Source organism: Aotus nancymaae, unplaced genomic scaffold (assembly GCF_030222135.1).
Source record: "Aotus nancymaae isolate 86718 unplaced genomic scaffold, 86718_ANA_hifiasm-v0.15.2.pri h1tg000012l, whole genome shotgun sequence".
Classification (NCBI taxonomy): Eukaryota; Metazoa; Chordata; class Mammalia; order Primates; family Aotidae; genus Aotus; species Aotus nancymaae.
Genome location: NW_026988423.1, coordinates 21,820,370 through 21,839,171, shown reverse-complemented (window position 1 = coordinate 21,839,171; position 18,802 = coordinate 21,820,370). Strand labels below are relative to the sequence as shown.

Here is an 18,802-nt window from a genome sequence, read left to right as displayed (position 1 = left end):
GGGCAGAAGCCCCTCTGGGAAGATTACAGGGAAAGTCGGGGCCATGGCGGTCAAAGGGAGAAGAGCAACGAGGGGTTTTAAAGGTCGGAACCGAGATGCCCTTTAAAGAGGATGCCATGGAGAACCCTCTGAAGAGGGACCGTGTGGAAGATGCCCCAAGGACTCGGGGCGGCGGAGCCTGCGGGTTCAGACCCCCGCGCCCGCACGGCCCTGCCTGCGAAGGCCGCCCGCGGGAGCTGGACCCCGGGCGCCGGTTGCTGGGGCCCGCGAGGTCGCCGGACCGCAGGCGTCGCGCTGATTGGCTGCGCCGCGGGCGGAAGTGATGCTGCTGTCACTGCTCCTCAGGCTCCCGGGAAGCCGCGAGTTTCCGCAGGGAGGCGGCGGCAGCTGCGGCCGGGCAGGTGAGTTAGGAACTAGGTGTGGGCTGGACCTGGGGAGTCGGGGTGCCCAGAAGTTCGGGGAGCCGGCGTCTGAGGATGAGGGAGCTGCTCAGAGGGTGCCCGAGGTCCTGGCGTGGGGGACCCCAGGGAGATAGGGCCCCAGGGTCCAGGATTCCACTATAGTGTGGGTGCTAATGAGAAGGGGGCACATTGCACGGAGCGAACGAAGTCGATGGAGGGAGAATCGGGAAACTGACCCGGTACCCACGCTGGCTTCTAGGAGCCGGGTGTAGAGCAGCGAGGGCAGTCGCTTGGGAGCAGGATCTTAGACTTCGGGCTGCCCATTCTCTCCTTCCTCTTCTTTCGTGTCAACTAAGAGCTGTAAAGAGAGGCCTAGCCATTGGGAGAGGTTGACATCTGCCTTCAGAAGGCATTTCAGATTCCTTTCCCAGAAGCTCGGGGGATAAAAATGCTGCTCTGCCTCTGGGAGAAAGGAGGAGGTCATGCTTCTCTTTCTTCCGGAAATCTGTGGTGGGAATCTATGGAGTCTGAAGGAGCTAGCCTAGAGGGGTCACTGTCTGGCTAACAAGGGCCTTTTTTGTTTGTTTACTTAGTAGATTATGCAGACTGGGGAAGACACTTAAATATCTTGGGAGAATTGAGGCTCCCGGGGGCAGGGAGGGATTGAGAGGAAATATGCCTGGAAACCTAAGAGAAAAAGAGAGGAAGAAATGTGGAATGAAGATTTTTAGAGGGAAACGAGAGGTGGCATAAGTTCTCCTCTCGCTTTCCAGGAAGTCTTTCAGTAAAATTCCCATTTTCCTGGAATGCGTTGAGGTAGAGCCGCTTGGGTTTGTGTCTGAGTACCAAGCCCTGCCCTAGGGCGGACTCAGTGGAGAGCAAAGGCTTTTAAAGGAGCCTAGCCACCATAGGTACACACACGTCCTGCCACCACATTTGTCTGTCCCTGAGTTTCTAACTCGGTTCTTCTTTTTTTGAGGGCTCCTAAGACCAATTCCCTGGCTCTGCCAAACCTAGGCAATGGGAGTCCCAATATGGAGCCCGAGTCCTCACCTTGAAACCAGCCTCCTGAGCTCAGTACAGGGGTAGCTGCTTAGTGAGGTTCTCTCGTCACTCCTCTCCTGGTTGCCCGTTTGCCCTTGTGCCTGTTTGGTTTGCACTTTTTGCCTTTCTTCCCGTTTCACCTCCACCTCCTGCCTCCTCTTACTTTCCCTGGTATCTTTCTGAGATACACAAATCAGGAAGTTAGCTACCACCTGGACTTCTAGGACGTTATTACCTACTTTTTCAGGAGGCATTTTGGTAACAGTTTTTTGCTAGGCCTCTAGGGAAAAACAGGAAAAGAGGGTGGCATGATAGCACAGGAAGTAGGGTTTCTGGGTGTTATACTGATTTGGCCTCACCATACCAGTTCTGTGCCAGTCTATGACCTATTTTAGATCTTTGGAAATGACGAGTAATCAAGTTTCTTTGGTCCCTGGTCCTGGAGTTTGTCTAACTTCTGCTCGTTGCACTGGGATTGGTGGGACATTATTTCTTTGTTCTTGGGTTCCACAGGTCTGTAGCCTTTGCTGAGTCAACACTGCTCACAGAGAAAGTGATGCCTTTTCTCCGTTTGTACAACATGAGTGTGACGTGGTTAGCCAGACCAGGAGCTCAACCTCATGTAGAGTCCAGGTGGGCATGGGGCCCTGTTATGGGGAGTTAGCCTTGAGGACAGCTGGACTGAGGAGTCAGCTAGGGAAAGATTTATGTCCCCTCTAAAGGTGGGGATAAAGGGGCTGTCTCTGCTAAAGCAGTCACGATGCAGCCAGTAGTCTGTAGCAGCGATGTGTGCTTTGAGTCCCATGGGTGGCAACAGGGGACAGGTGCAGTGCCTGTGAGCAACTGGACCTCCTGCTGGATGAGCTGGGGTGGTAAGGATTGGCTGTCTTGCTGCGGGAGGCCGTCTGCTGGTGTTAGTGCTGGCCCACATTCTACCTGGGGGCTTATCCCAGTTGGTCAGGGATCAATGTGAACAGAGGGATCAAATGTTGAATAATTTAAAAGACACAGCTTGGGGACTTGCAGGGGGAATGCATGGATGGCTCAGTATCTCCCTCTCAGATTCCTGTAGTTACCAGCTCTTCGATCTCTTCCACATCCTTTTTCTTTGTCTGCAGTCCACTGCTCTGATGCCGAAGGGGAGGCAGAAAGTGCCACACTTGGATGCCCCCCTGGGCCTGCCCACCTGCCTCTGGCTGGAATTAGCCGGGCTCTTGTTACTGGTTCCCTGGGTCATGGGCCTGGCAGGGACAGGTGGGCCTGATGGCCATGGTCCAGGGGGGCCAAGCTGGGCTGTGCACCTGGAAAACCTGGAAGGTGAGGGGGAGGAAGAGACTCTGGAGCAGCAGGCGGATGCCTTGGCTCAGGCAGCAGGGCTGGTGAATGCTGGACGCATTGGAGAGCTTCAGGGGCACTACCTCTTTGTCCAGCCTGCTGGGCACAGGCCGGTCCTGGAGATGGAGGCCATCCGGCAGCAGGTGGAGGCTGTGTTGGCTGGGCATGAAGCTGTGCGCTGGCACTCAGAGCAGAGGCTGCTAAGGCGGGCCAAGCGCAGCGTCCACTTCAATGACCCCAAGTACCCTCAGCAGTGGCACCTGGTGAGTCCAGCCCCGCGGTTTACAGTTTCAGGTGGGTGGGTTCCGGCCAGTTCTTTAGTGGACTTTTGACTGTAGCACTCTTCAGTTGCCTCCATCCTTTGCCTGAGGGACCATTTCCCGTTTCTGTAGTGTTTCTCTTGGCTCTCCCTCCCCTCTACTGTCTTCTAGAAGCTAGTGTTCTGCAGTGCTCAGGGCACAGATGGTGCACCCTGACTGCCTGGGCTCATGGTCCAGCTCTGCCACTTTCTAGGATGCGCATTTGGGCAAGCTGCTTAAGCTCTGTGCCTCAGCTTCCCCATCTATAAAGTGGAGATGGTAATAGTGCCTACCTCATAGAGTTATGGTTAGGGTAAGTAAATGTGTACATGTGCAGCACTTAGAACAGTGCCTGACACATGGTAAACACTATGACATAAGTGATATGATACTATCATTGGCATAAGAAGTGTATCATCCAACCGGGTGCTGTGGCTCACACCTATAATCCCAGCACTTTGGGAGGCCAAGACGGGTGCATCACGAGGTCAAGAGATCGAGACCAACCTGGTCAACATGGTGAAACCCCGTCTCTACTAAAAATACAAAAATTAACTGGGCATGGCGGCGCAGCCTGTAGTCCCAGCTACTTGGGAGGCTGAGGCAGGAGAATTGCTTGAACCCAGGAGGCGGAGTTTGCGGTGAGCCGAGATCGCGCCATTGCACTCCAGCTTGGGTAACAAAGAACGAAACTCCGTCTCAAAAAAAAAAAAAAAAGAAGTGTATCATCCAACCCTGAACCCTAGCCACCATTTTACCTTGAATCACCTATGACTGATGGTGAGCTCTCTTGGACTCCGAGGCTGTGGCAGAGCTCTCACCTGCCCCTCCGTGGCTCTGTTCCCACCTGACTATAGGTCTGCAACCTCTGTCTGGCTCTTTGGTGCAGGCCAAGGGTGAAAAGGGGCTGCCAGCTACAACTTCATCTCCCTCTGGGCTGGGCTGTGTGTCACTGGATCCCCACCCTGTCTCTCTTACAGAATAACCGACGGATCCCAGGCAGGGACATCAATGTGACGGGTGTGTGGGAGCACAATGTGACTGGGCGAGGGGTGACGGTGGTGGTAGTGGATGACGGAGTGGAGCACACCATCCAGGACATTGCACCCAACTATGTGAGTGGCCCTAGAACGACTACCTGCACCCCCACATCTTACCTCCTTCTTGATGTTGCCTCAGTCTTGTCCCCTTTTCTAGAGCTGTTTGGGCCAAACAAAAGAGCCTGGGAGGTGGGATGGAGTTCATCCTCCTTTTCCCCAGCCAGCATTCCCGACTGGCAGTCAAGGCAAGGGAGAGCAGTCCTGCTTCCTGTTCTAGTCCCTTTCTGAGGAGTAAGGAATGGCCCCTGTAGGCAGCTTCCTTCTTGACGGAAATCCAGAAATCCGAGTGCCTTCCTCTGTCTAAAGCATGGCCCCTGCTGAGCCCTACCTGCCTTTTATTCCAGGTTTCCCAAGCTGTGGAGCAGTAGGCACATTTGCATAATGGGCAAGGGAAGTTTGCTGGGAGCTGTGGCACTTCTCAGTTTTGCCCCAGAGTCCTTTGCCCATATCTTTTAGCCAGTGTGGTTTGCAGATAGAAAGGCTTATTGCCCTGTCTTCGAGTCCCAAACCCCCATTTCCTTTCTCTCCCTGAACCCCAGGACCTGACCCCCCTAACCAGTGAATGATCACATGTCACTCCCAAAATATTTCAGAGCCCTGAGGGTAGCTATGACCTCAACTCTAATGACCCTGACCCCATGCCTCACCCGGATGTGGAGAATGGCAACCACCATGGCACGCGATGTGCAGGAGAGATCGCGGCTGTGCCCAACAACAGCTTCTGTGCCGTGGGCGTGGCCTACGGGAGCCGCATCGCAGGTAACTTGTGCCTCCAACCTAGCGTTGGTAGGCTGCTCCTGTGACTCCAGTCTTCATTTCCTGCACCCCTCCCTACTCTGAAATGCCTCTATCCCATAGCCCAGCTGGCACACATAGCCTAGAGCAAGGATAAGCTTATAATAGGTGTCTGTAGGACAAATCAGCTCATGGATTTTTCAGTACAGTGGTGTTTCAAACGTGTTTTTCTATTTGTATTTCCATAATTTACAAACTGCCTTTTTGTCAGTTCTTCCTCAATGATCCGATACATCTGTGGGGGCAACTCTTGCGTGTCCCAGCTCTCCAGCTCCCAGTACCACTGATGGTCATGGACTGCTCTCCATCTTTTTGGGAGAGCTGAGCAGCCCTATTCCTCCCTGGAGGTGGTTCTGTGATTCTCTGTGATTCCTTCACACTCAACCTCTGTCCATCAGGGGAGACAGTGAAGAGAATGAATGGTGAAGCCCTCACCGTAACTCCTAATAAGTGCTTAGGAATCTACAGACTGAATAGACTAACTGTATTCCTCTTACACTCCAGCAGAGGGCAGTAGCCTTCTGTAAATGAGACTACAGGGGGTAGCCGGTAACCTCTCCAAGTCCCTTGTCTGAAAGTGCACTGCAGCCTGGGCGACAGAGCAAGACTCTGTGTCTGTATATATGTATATATTTTTGCTGAGGGGACAAGTAATACATATAAAAATGCAAAATGGGCCGGGCACGGTGGCTCACACCTGTAATCCCAGCACTTTGGGAGGCCAAGGCGGGCAGATCACCTGAGGTCAGGAGTTTGAGACCAGCCTGGTCAACATGGTGAAACCCCGTCTCTACTAAAAATACAAAAATTAGCCAGGCATGGTGGGCACCTGCAATCCCAGCTACTCAGGAGGCTAAGACAGGAGAATTGCTTGAACCTGGGAGGCCAAGGTTGCAGTGAGCCAAGATCACTCTGTCGCACTCCAGCCTAGGTGGTAAAGTGAGACTCTGTCTCAAAAAAAAAGCAAAATATACAAAAAGCATGTAGAGAATAAGTCTCCCACATATGGCTCCCCACCTCCCAGTTCCCTGGCTAGCCGACCAGGGTTAGTGAGGAGCTGCTATGGCCTTCATTGCCTAGGTATCCGGGTACTGGATGGACCTCTCACAGACAGCATGGAGGCAGTGGCGTTCAACAAGCACTATCAGATCAATGACATCTACAGCTGCAGGTGAGGCAGAGCTGCAGGTGAGAGGGCAAGAGGCTGGACCATCTGGGACAAATATGCCAACAAAAGCCCAACCAAGTGGGCTGACTCAGGCAGGCCGGAGCAGGGGTCTCTTCATTGGATTCAGCTAATGAGTCCATTGCCTTCATTTCTCTAGATCCCCAGTCACTAGGTTCTCAACCTTAAGCCCCTGTCACCCCAGTAATCAGGTTCCCACATGAGAAGCTCTGTTCTGTGCACATTTATTTGTTTTTCTAAGCTCTAAGGCCTCTGCAAGAAAGTGGGCTTTCCTCTCCAACCACAGGCCAGCTGAATGCCCAACACCAGTCCTCCACCCTACTTTAATGTACTGCAGCTTCAGGGCATGGCTGTGCTGGGCTGGACAAGAAGGAAGTGGGATTGGGGGCCCCCATGGCTTTGATGGCACCTGTTCCTCCCCCAACATACCTCCCTTAAATCTATAACATCATCCACCGGGTACACTTCCTGATAGAGACAGAATAGAGAACTCCTCAGCCTGAAAACCGAGAACTTCCACAGAAGTTCCTGGGTGCTCTGCCTTCAAGCCTATGAGTCGGGCCAGGTGCTATGGCTCACACCTGTAATCTCAGCACTTTAGGAAGCTGAGGCGGTGGATTGCTTGAGGTCAGGAGTTCAAGACAAGCCTGACCAACATGGTGAAATCCCATCTCTACTAAAAATACAAAAATTATCTGGGTATGGTGGTAGGCGCATGTAATCCAAGCTACTCTGGAGGTTGAGGCAGGAGAATCACTTGAACCCGGGAGGCGGAGGTTGCAGTGAGCCGAGATCATGCCACTGCACTCCAGCCTAAGTGACAGAGTGAGACTCTGTCTCAAAAAAAAAAACCTACAAGTCTCTGATCCCTAGGTCAGGAGATGAGTGACCCCTGTCCCTCTCTGCCACTATGGGCTATGGGAACATTGACAAGGAAAAGAAGAGCCTTAGCACACTTTTGTTTTCTACTTTGGAGAGGGGATGGACCTTTGAACCCTGTGCCTTTTAATCATGGGAGCCTTTAAGTGGAACTCTTGGGAAGAGTTAAGAGCTGCAGGTCCAAGGGTAGCCAGCTAAGACTGGGAGGCCCTGGGTGGGTAGCCACAGCCTGGCTTGGCTGTTCCCTCTAGGTATTTATTTCTCAACAGCTGGGGACCAGATGATGATGGGAAGACAGTGGATGGCCCCCATCAGCTTGGAAAGGTAACTGGCCTACACAAAGACTCTAGGAGACGGGACGCCCTCTTCATTCAGTCCTAGAGGAACTGCTGCAAGTTGACCTGTGTTCCCACTCCACCCCCATGCGCAGTCTCCTTTCAGGAAGAGTACACCTAACGTGGGGGCAGGAGGCAGGGGGGTCATTGGTTCCTAGAGAGGGAAATGGAACCGTGCTTTGAGACTGTTTCCCTTGCATCTTGTCCTCAGCTCCCATGCCTGGCCCCACCCTGTCCAATAAGCGGAGTGCGTCCATCAGTCACCATCCAACTCACAGCTCCCCCACATTCTGGGTCCATCTTCCAGTCCTTCCCCCCTGCCCAGTGCCCTTTGAACTTTTTCCTTCTGTTTTTAGAAGGGTTGGAGAGGGTGACTGATGTGGTAGGCGGAGGTCTGTCTATGGGTTCCTCAACTGATACCCTGATGTTTTGGCTTCTCAGGCTGCCTTGCAACATGGGGTGATTGCTGGTCGCCAGGGCTTTGGGAGTATCTTTGTGGTAGCCAGTGGCAATGGGGGCCAACACAACGACAACTGCAACTACGATGGCTACGCCAACTCTATCTACACAGTCACCATAGGTAGTCACTGAACGGCTCCATGCTCGCGCGTGCGTGTGTATATGTGTGTGTGTGTCACCAAATGGTGAGGGTGTCGCGGGTCTTGTCCCAGCTTCTGTGTGTCTAAATGTGTGAGCACAATAATCTCTTTGGGCTCAGATAGGACGAGCCCCTGCTTGCAGAGGACCTTGGGACTTCCTTAGATATCAACATACCCTGGGAACACCTTCAGGCCGTCATCCGGGGATCACCCAGCTGCCTCCACCCCACCACAGCTGGTTAGGCCTCTGCTCTGGCCTCTTTCTGTGGGCCGGCTGCCACCTGCTGGAAGCCTCCTCTGACTCTCCACGGGCCTAAATTAAGTGCCCTTTGCCTGTGCTCCCAGTTAGCACTTGCCACCCCAACTGCGTTTATTTACTTACCTGACTATAGGCTCCTTGAGACCAGGACTGTGGCCTTTTCCATATGGCCCTGATGCCTGCACAGTGTGTGACCCACAGTAGATAGATAGGTAATGAACATTGAAAAAAGTGAACATGTGAATGAATAAGTGGGTATGAAGGTAGAAGGCTGCCAGTTGTACCCCGGAGCCTATTGAAAGAATGATATTAGGGCACAGAATGCCTCTGCCACTTGAGAGTGCCTGTTCAGAAGACAATCGACTTGGGCCACTCAGATCATGTTTCAAACTCAGGACAGCCCCCCAGGATGATAACTGCAAGATAACTGACATTAGCAAGCCCCTGCCACAGGACCCCCTCTTCCTCTCAGCTCTCATTTCCTTCCTCTGTCCCCAGGAGCTGTGGATGAGGAGGGACACATGCCTTTCTATGCAGAAGAATGTGCCTCCATGCTGGCAGTCACCTTCAGTGGTGGGGACAAGATGCTTCGGAGCATTGTGAGTGCTTCCTGGGCCCTCCATGCCCTGCCCCTTTCCCACAAGACTCCACGTCTTGGGCATCACAGCACTTCTCACGGTTCCCTGCTTCCTTGTCCCAACACTCAGGCTCCTCTTCCCCCGCAGAGATGGATCTCTTAAGGCATGCCACCCTTGGAGGAGCAGACCCGGGGACTCTAAATGAATCATGGGAATGCTTTTATCTTAGAAATTTGGACTTAGGACAAATATACATATTGTTATAGAAACTAAGTGTCACATGGGGCCAGACACAGTGGCTCACTACTGTAATCCCAGCACTTTGGGAGGCCAAGGCAGGTGGATCACTTGAAGTCAGGAGTTCAAGACTAGCCTGGCCAATATGGTGAAACCCCATCTCTACTAAAAATACAAAAGTTAGCCTGGCGTGGTGGCAGGCACCTGTTATCCCAGATACTTGGGAGGCTGAGACAGAATTGTTTGAAACTGGGAGGCAGAGGTTACAGTGAGCCAAGATTGTGCCACTGCACTCCAGCCTGAGCTACAGAACAAGACTCCTTCTCAAAAAAAAAAAAAGAAAGAAACTAAGTATCACATGTATTAAACAACTTTTTCACACTCAAGGAAATGCACAGACAACTTCTTTGAAATGTCTTCCTTTGGTAAAATTCGGACTTTTGCTAATTTCTGTGGCCTTACAAAACCTCATCATTCCATTGCCCTTCAGCCCTTAGGTAAATACTGTGGGTTCTGGTCATGTGCATCCTCAGGAGTAAAGCTAGTCTGGTGGTGGTTTTTATGGCATGGGTGGAAGAGGAGTTGGGGAATGTGTCATGTCAACACCAGAGAGAGCTCTTTGCCTGGAGCTATAATTGGAGCCATAGCAAATGAGAGTGGAGCAAGGGCACAGGGCTTCTCTAACCCGTAGAACCCATTTAAAGAATTCAGAGGCAATTGCCTACACCCAGCTGGGCTTAGTGCCATCCCAGTAGATTTAAGCCAGGCCTCTAGACCATCCTCCTTGATCTCCCTGCCTGTCCCTGTTGCCCATAGCCATGTAATGTGGGCATTGGAGGCTCTAGGCAGGAGCTGGGCTGGAGCCAAGTGGTGTCAGATTTCTACAGTGGCTGAGTCGGGAGGTCTCTCGGGGGCCATTGGGAATTAGGCTGCTTTGTCTTCCTGCTGGGTCAAATTTATTTTCCAAAACTGAAATTTTGTTATGCCAATAAATGACTTCTGGTCAACACAATGTTCCAAGGCTCTGTGCCGGTTGACCCCTACTACCCCCTTCCCCCAGACCCAGGGAGAAGAGAAAAGGGAGTGGATAAAGTAGACAGGCAAGAGAGGCTGGGCTTTGTGCACGGAAGGCACCCACCGCAGGCCAGGCTGGGTTAGGAAGAACAGGCGCATGCTACATTCTACCCTCTAGCAGAACTCTAGGGAACCCAGCTCACCTTGCCCAGGCTAGGGACCTAAGAAGGTTCTACAACATAATTTCTCTTCTTAACTCACCTCGTCTTCTCACCCTTGCCACCTTCTTCCATCTGAACTGTAATTTGCCCAGAAATGAAAAGAGAGTGTGTTTAGCAGAGTTCCCATCTTTGGAATGTCTTTGCCATGGAAACCTCCTGTTGCCAGTTTCTAGTCAATGACCAGGGCAGCTGGGTGGAGCTGTCTTTCTGAGGGCAGAGGCTGGGGGCATACACTTCCCACCATTTGGCTCCCTGGGGAAATGAAGCTTCTCTGGACTTTTCAATGTCTGCCTGCGGCTCCTGCCACTACAGGCAAGTTCATGGGCTTCACAGCTGCACTTCAGACTATCACTGCGAGGCTGTTTCCTTAACAGGAAAAAAAATCAATCCGCTGCCTTGCATAAACCAGGCTTCCCACTCTTCATTGAGACTACCACTTGGAGAGTGTTTTTGCCTTTTTTTCTGGGACTGTACCATGTCTGGGTGAAAATTACATCTCCTGGCAGCTGCTATAACAGCTGGGAGGGAAGCAGTGAGTACAGTGGAGAAAGGGCAGCTCTTGGCAGAATTCGGCAGACTGGTATCTGACCCAGATGAGAAGTTTGGAAGAAGGAAATTTTCTGGTCTTAGCACTGATACCGTGGGCCAACGATCCAAGTGCCATAGAGTGGAGCAGATTTAGGCAGGGCCCTCCTCAGCTAAACCCTCAGGCTCCAAGGTTGACAAGAGCCCAAAAAGAGCTTGATGCCAGGCAGACATTGCCTCCCCGTGCCCCATTCTCACCCCTAACCTCAGAGCCACATGGAGAGAAGGGGGTTCAGGGCACCCGGCCCAGAGCAGTGAGGCAGCTTGTCCTGTTGAGAGCTGCAGAGCTGGACAGGCAGGCCTTATAGACACTGAGTCCATGCAGTGCTCGGGGGTGGGCAAAGACACAGCCCTCTCTTGCTGGGAACACACTCCCTGTGTTCGCCCCAACATCATTCCAGCCCCTGTCACGGAGCTGCCAAATTGGATTTCCTTGAATGGTGCCGTCACTGTTGTCCCAGCTCCAACTGGGCCCAGTAGCTCCCGTGGCCACTTCCTCTGTCTAGCTTGGTTGTGGGGATTGAAGGGTTTGGAGTTGGGGGCTGGAATAGAGAATTTAGGAATGGTAGCAAGAATATTAGGAGTAAAAATCAGGAGGCCCCCCCATGGTGGCTCATGCCTGTAATCCCAGTACTTTGGGACGCCAAGGCAGGAAGATCGCTTGAGGACAAGAGTTCAAGAACAGCCTGGGCAACATAGCAAGATATTGTCTCTACGAAAAATAAAAATATTAGTGGGTGCAGCAGTATACACCCGTAGTCCCAGCTACATGGGAAACTGAAGCAGGAGGATTGCTGGAACCCAGGAGTTCGAGGCTGCATTGAGCTATGATCTTACCACTGCACTCTAGCCTGGGTGACAAAGGGATACCCTATCTCAAGAAAAAAGAAAAAAAGTTGGGAAACCCTTATCTGCACTGGATGGGAGCCCTTTCCCATCTCTAACTCCTTTTCCCAACAGCCATACCCCTCAGAAGTGACTTTTATTATCTTTGTCTCTGTTCTCCAGACATTCTGCTAGGAGGCCAGGAAGATAAGGATTTCCTTTGCCTTGCCCTGCTAGTGGGTCCCTCTCTGGTCAAAGATTCAGCTCTAACAAAGGAAGGATCCACCTGAGAGACTTGCTCTGACGACCATCCCTGTGCCTTTCCCCCATAACAACTTTGAACTCAGTCTCTAGTTTCTTTTTAAAAAAAATTATTATTATTTGAGACAGAGCCTCACTCTGTCTCCAGGCTGGAGTGCAATGGCTCGATCTCAGCTCATTATAACCTCCCACTCTCTGGTTCAAGTGATTCGCCTGCCTCAGCCTCCCAAGTAGCTGGGATTACAGGCATGCACAACCATGCCCAGCTAATTTTTGTATTTTTAGTAGAGACGGAGTTTCACCATGTTGGCCAGGATGGTCTCGATCTCCTGACCTCATGACTGCCCGCCTCAGCCTCCCAAAGTGCTGGAATTACAGGTGTGAGCTATTCTTTATTTTTTAAAGATGGGTTCTCTGTCACCTAGGCTGGAGTGCAGTGACACAGTCATAGCTCACTGTAACCTTGAACTCCTGTGCTCAAGCAATCCTCCTCCCTGAGCCTCCTAAGTAGCTGGGACTATAGGTGCACACCACTGTTCCCAGCTTGAACTCAGTTTCTAACCCACTTCCATCTCCCATTCTACTTCCAGGTGACAACTGACTGGGACCTTCAGAAGGGCACTGGCTGCACTGAGGGCCACACAGGGACCTCAGCTGCAGCGCCTCTGGCAGCTGGCATGATAGCCTTAATGCTGCAGGTGCGGCCCTGCCTCACGTGGCGTGATGTCCAGCACATAATTGTCTTCACAGCCACCCAGGTGAGATACCAGCAAGTGCCCTGGCCCAGCCTGCTCCAGAGTTCGGGTATCAGGTGGCTTTAGAGTCTCAATGTCCCAAATGTTAGATACCAAGTCTCTTTCAGAGTCCCTTTCAGAGTTGCATATGTAAAGAGTAGGTGTGGGGACCCTACAAAGACCACAGACCTAAACTCATTTTATTTGCAAAGGATAGTTCTGGCTGTGCCTCGTGGCTCCCTCTCGAGAAGCAAGCCACTGGGGTGATGACATCATGGGCTTTGCCTTTTTGTCCCAGCTTCCCTTGGGGAATCCATTCCCAGTAGCCACAGTGGGAGAGCATGGACTGGATCAGTCAGCAGGGCAAGCAGGGAAACCAGAGTTAGGTCGTTGAGACTATGTTGGCAATGCAAGAGACTAACCAGGACCTCTGTCCTTTCAGTACGAGGATCACCGTGCAGAGTGGGTCACCAACGAGGCAGGCTTCAGCCATAGCCACCAGCATGGTTTCGGACTGCTCAACGCTTGGAGACTTGTGAATGCAGCCAAGGTGAACAGGTGTTAGCAGGGCAGGGTACCCTGTGTGGAGTGACCGAGAGACGGGGCTGAATGCCTAAAATGTTGCCTGGGATATTGTAGGTGCCTAGTAAATGTTCGTTCAGTTCGTTTATTTAATCACTTCAACCTTCATCCCAGCTGATATCCATTTTACAAATGAGAAAGCAGGCTCAATGCGGTCACTGAAGTTTCCAAATTACTAATAGCGTAAATGAGACCTGAGTATATGTGGGACTCAGGATGCTCTGGTTCCCCTCCTCCACCCTGGACACAGCCGTTTCTTCTGGTTCCTTAACTGGGGGCTGTAAGGAACATTCCAGTGAGCAAGCAGGAGCCTAGGGCTGAAAGAAGGTGATAAGGAGTGGAAAAATAAAGTCAGCTAAACCTTCAAGATCATGTTGACAAGGGTGTGTGTGTGAGAACGTGGGTGTGATCACTCTTGTTTGTTGATTTTTCATCCCCTCCTTTCCTTTCATAGATCTGGACATCTGTCCCTTACTTAGCATCCTACGTCAGTCCTGTGTTAAAAGAGAACAAGGCAATTCCGCAGTCCCCCCGTTCCCTGGAGGTCCTGTGGAATGGTAAGTAATCAGCACAAAGGGGGTTAATCTTAGTCCTGAGGTTTGGGGCGGGGTGACAAGGAAGTTAAACTCGTGCTCCCTGCCAGATTCTACCCGCTTTCGGAGCTGAGCTCCAGCCAAACCTGTGGAGTTTTCTTTGACCATTTTAGGACATGTTACTGCTTCTGAGTTGGCTGCCCTGGCTGCTTAAACAAGACCTTTCTCCTGGGTTCCTAGGAGTGAAGAGGAGCAGAGAGCAACTGAGGAGGAAGGCGGGTGGGAGGCGTGGGACTGGGGCTTGAGGAGGTGAGGCGGGAGCAGGCGAGAGCTCAGAGAAGCTCTGGTGACTTCCAAGCTAAGACCTTGCCAGAGAACTCTGGTCAGCCCTTTGGTGTCTGGATGAAGGAAAGGAGTTAGGCATTTCTTCTTTTGATCATCAGGTATATCTAATAGAGTCAGATGCTGTCTGCTAGGGTGGACAGAGGATTTGTAGAAGTTTCCTGGGCTTCAGTGACCTGTTCTCTTCTCCCACCTCCATGGTACCCAGCATGAACCAGGATTGTCTGAAAAGGGTCTGTCCTCCAAGCCAGCGACCTGGTTTTATGCTGAGCACAGAGGTGGACACCCTTCCCAGAGGAGAGTGCAGCTGGATCAGGATGCTTGTGCTAGAGGATGCCCTGTGTACACATTTACAGCATTTTCCCTACCCCCAGCTCCTTGGGGGATTCTTTTTCCTTGAGTCATTTTGACATGCAGAGTTATTCACTACTTTTTGCAAAGCTTAGTGCCCAAACCAGAGCTGTCTTCACTTTTTCTATCCTCCTAGAAAGTGATCAATCCAGAGCCATGGCAGGAGAAGGAATGGCAAGAGAAGGTTGCTTAGAAGGGAGGTTGGGGGGTAGCTTCCCTCGGGTAGAGGTTTCACTGAGAACAGTTGAGTTGTCTCTCTCCTAACCACGTCCAGCACTTGCCCAAATTTCCCTCAATGTGGAATGAAACCCCTGGGCCAGTCATTGCATTTCCCGTAAAAGGAATGTTATCTTGGAAAGGGCATAAAGCGTTAGCCAAGTCAGAGAAGTTTAGAAACGTTTCCAGGAATGCAGTTCATTTGGAACCCCCTGGCTTTGCACTTGCATGTCTTAGAGATAGTGTGCCTTCAACTTTACCTTCTATACAGGGCTATTTCCTGTTGCATCTGTCAAATGAGGGCATTGACTTAAAAGAAAATAGTGTTCTCCCCAGCTTCATCATCTTCTGCTTCCTGCTGACCAGGGGACATTGCTGCAGAATGTCTACCCTAGGCATTGAGACATCTGGCAACTGCTTGCTTGTCACTAAAAAGTAAGAGAAAGAAAGATAAATTGTCTGGGTGGAGAAGAGTGGGAGGTGGTCTAGTGGAGAAAGCAGGATTGAGAGAAGGGAGGGAAAGGTTCAGGAAGGTTGGCTAATGGAGCCCTTTATCTGTTGGAAGGGCACCAAGCAAAAGTTCTACCAGAGTTTTTCCTACCCCCAGCTCCTTGGGGGAGTTTTTTTTTTCCCTGAGTAATTTTGACATGCAGAGTTATTCACTACTTTTTGCAAAGTACTGCTTTGTTGGCTTTTCAGAGCCAGTGAAGTTGTCATCTCCTCCAATATTTTCCTCTGAGCAGACAAAACAGAAGGGATAAGCTTGGGAGCTTGCTTGGAGGTTGAAGGAAATAAATCCAGTTAAAATGAGAGTTGAGCTGGGTGCTGTGGCTCATGCCTGTAATCTCAATACTTTGGGAGACTAAGGTGGGTGGATCACCTGAGGTCAGGAGTGCAAGATCAGTCTGACCAACATGGTGAAACCCTGTCTCTACTAAAAATACAAAATTAGCCAGATGCAGTGGCAGGCACCTCTAATCCCAGCTACTTGGGAGGCTGAGGCAGGAGAATCACTTGAACCTGGGAGGCGGAGGTTGCAGTGAGCCGAGATCGCACCATTGCACTCCAGCCTGAGCAAGAAGAGTGAAACTCCATGTAAAAAAAAAAAAGTCCCAGGCAGTCAAGAAAGCCCTTCTACAGCCAAGTTATGGTTGTTTTCTACCAGGACCTGGTTGATTCAGTGTCTGGGGGCTGGAAAGTGAACTTTTTATAAAGCAGAGGGAGCTGAACATCCCTAAGATAGAGGAGGAGGCGAAATACCTCTAAGACTCTAGAATAGCATTGTCCCAAAGAATTTTCTGCAATGATGGAACTGTTCTATGTCCATGCTGCTCAGTTCAGTGGTCACTTGCCATCTGAGTCTATTGAACATTTACAACATGACCAGTTGGCTGGACATGGTGGCTTACACCTGTAATCCCAACACTTTGGGAAGCTGAGGCAGGAGCATTGCTTATGCTCATGAGTCCAAGACCAGCCTGAACAACACAGTGAGACCCTATCTCTACAAAAAATAAAATTAGTCAGGTGTGGTGGTTCATGTTTCCTGGGAGGCTGAAGCAGGAAGATTGCCTGAGCCCAGGATGCCAAGGCTGCAGTGAGCCATGGTTGCACTACTGCACTCCATCTGGGTGACAGAGTGAGACTTTGTCTCAATAATAATAATAGGCTGGATGACAGAGCAAGACTCCATCTTAAATATAAGAATAAGGCTAGTATGACTAAGAAGCTATATTTTATTTTATTATAATTCATTTTTATTTAGATAGTCATGTGTGGCTAAGGGCTACCATATTGAGAAATGCTGCTAAAGAGCAAGAAAGGGCCAGGTGCAGTGACTCACGCCGGTAATCCCAGCACTTTGGGAGGCCGAGGCAGGTGGATTACCTGAGGTCAGGAGTTTGAGACCAGCCTGGCTAACATGGTGAAACCCGTCTACTAAAAATACAAAAATTAGCCGGGCATGGTGGTGGGTGCCTGTAATCCCAGCTACTTGGAGGCTGAGGCAGGGAGAATCACTTGAACCCAGGAGGTAGAGGTTGCAGTGAGCCAAGATCGCACCATTGCACTCCAGCCTGGGTGACAGAGCAAGATTCTGTCTCAAAAAAAAAAAAAAGAGCAAGACAGATTTTTATTTCTCCCCACTGACAGGAGGTTATGAGGGAGAGGTTTATGAGGGAGGGTATGAGGGAGGTTATGAGGGAGATCTAAAAACCCTTGGGTTTTTTAGATCTGACGCTGGTCTGAAATCTCTGCCTGAGGTTAGGAGGGAGAGTGGGGCTCTGGAGGATTGTGTTATCCACAAGAGAGTCTGTGATTAGAAGGTTCCTGAACACCCACTTGCACCTGTCCTTTGTTGTTGTTTGCAGTCTTGAGGATACTGGCTAAGCCTTTGCCTGTGCAGTGAGCCCTGTTCCTTCCCCTCTCCAGGTCTTCCCTCTTTAACCCAACATTTCCCTCTTTGCTGATTCTTCCTTTCTGCCTCCAAATGCAAGTCCCTGCCACCTCCACCCAGGAAACTTTGCAAATGAATGAACTGAAGCAATTTCTCACCTTTGTCACACACTCCCTCTGCCACTGAAGACTTGCTTTCTTACTCATAGTGCCCCTTTCCTTACCGATTCAGGGGCTGGTTCAGAGTTCATCCTTTTTAACCTTCTTGTTGCTCTGACCCTATTAATGAGGCCTTTGTTGCAACCTCTGTCCTCCTCTAGCTTCTGTGACCTCCTTTGCTCCACAGTCCTCCTCTGCCCTCTCTGCCTGAGGTACTTGTTTCGTACTCCTGAACTGTGAGTGTCTTCTAAGGCTCATTTCCTGACTTTTTCCTCACTCTACATCTTCTTCCTCAACCGTGCAGCTATGTTTATGACCTTAGCTACCACCTCTCTACCTAATGAGTCCTCGACCTAAATCTCTTATTCTGATCCTCCACCAGTGGAAAGGATTGAGAGTAGAGCATAGCTTCCATACGTTATGGGCAAATAGAGCCCTGGCATCTTCTGGGACAGAGAGTGACTGTTGAAAAACATCCCAATTTACCAAAGGCCAAATAATAAGATACTTTGTATGTGCCAAGCACTGTTCCAAGTGTTAGCTCATTTAATTCTGGTAGAGTGAGTTCTAGTGTAGTCATTCACACTGCCACCCAAGTCCCCATCCACACCAAGAAGTAAATGGATGTAGCATGCCACTGTGTACACTGCGAAGGCAGACAGGCACTCGTTTTGGGATTCTTTTCATTTTTGGATTCTATTCTGTTCCGTAACATGTCATTTCTCTCCTGTAAGGCCCTTCTCTGCCATATCAACACTCTTCTCCAACTATGCCTTAAATATTTTCTGTCATCTTTCTATTCCTAAACCATTGTGTGCTGTTGATATTCCACCAGTACATTACACTCAACATATACAGAATTTTAGATCTCACTATCACCTCTCAAAAGCTGGCTTGCTTTCTAAGATTTTCCCATTTACGTCAGTGCCATCACTATTCCCTAGGACCCAAACTTGAAACTCAAGAGTTTTCCATCCCTCTATATCCCTGGCCTCTTCCCAGGGCTGGTGATGGCCGGGCCTTCCCTTATCCAAGCAAGAGTTAGGAAGTTTTTCTCCAGAGCCGGGGCCCCAGGTATAGCACAAAGTGGGAGGCAAAGACTCTACTTAGAAGACCCTTCCGCTCAAGCCAGTGGCTTACATCTCGAGGCACCGGCAGCCAGATGAGAGGAGTCCTTTCTGGAGAAATGGAATGGCTCCTCATGAAAAGATTTAGAGACACGGATATGTGGTGCTCCTCCAGTGAAACAGCCAGATCCTGGTCCACTTAACTTTAGGGAACCCTGCCAGGTGAAAGGCTTCTCCTACAGTTCAGCTTCCAACTAGCTTTTGAAGATAATAGGCATCACTTGCCATTAGGAAAAAAAATCCTCTGAATGCCTCCAGAATTCTGAGGAAAATTATCTTCAATCAATAAAACTATACCCCCCCTAACTAATAATCACATGGGAAGGTGGACTAAGGATATTTTCAGACACTCGGGCTCTTGTACATGCTCCACTTGTCTGAAAACTACTAGAAGATGTACTTCTCTACAGT

At 50.5% G+C, this 18,802-nt stretch overlaps 1 protein-coding gene across 3 annotated transcripts in view; it reads left to right on the top strand.

Moving 5' to 3' along the window:
- Positions 1-320: 320 nt before the first annotated feature.
- The window catches only part of PCSK7 (proprotein convertase subtilisin/kexin type 7), a 25,917-nt gene continuing 7,435 nt past the window's right edge, over positions 321-18,802 (top strand). For all 3 annotated transcript variants that reach the window (XM_012470431.2, XM_021671169.2, XM_064375451.1), the window contains exons 1-12: positions 321-401; positions 1,959-2,078; positions 2,564-3,043; positions 4,060-4,194; positions 4,773-4,938; positions 6,055-6,145; positions 7,309-7,363; positions 7,816-7,954; positions 8,731-8,831; positions 12,544-12,711; positions 13,130-13,237; positions 13,724-13,826. In XM_012470431.2, coding sequence (XP_012325854.2) covers positions 2,576-3,043; positions 4,060-4,194; positions 4,773-4,938; positions 6,055-6,145; positions 7,309-7,363; positions 7,816-7,954; positions 8,731-8,831; positions 12,544-12,711; positions 13,130-13,237; positions 13,724-13,826 — 1,534 coding nt within the window. In that variant the 5' untranslated portion in view covers positions 321-401; positions 1,959-2,078; positions 2,564-2,575. The remainder of the gene's footprint in view (positions 402-1,958; positions 2,079-2,563; positions 3,044-4,059; positions 4,195-4,772; positions 4,939-6,054; positions 6,146-7,308; positions 7,364-7,815; positions 7,955-8,730; positions 8,832-12,543; positions 12,712-13,129; positions 13,238-13,723; positions 13,827-18,802) is intronic.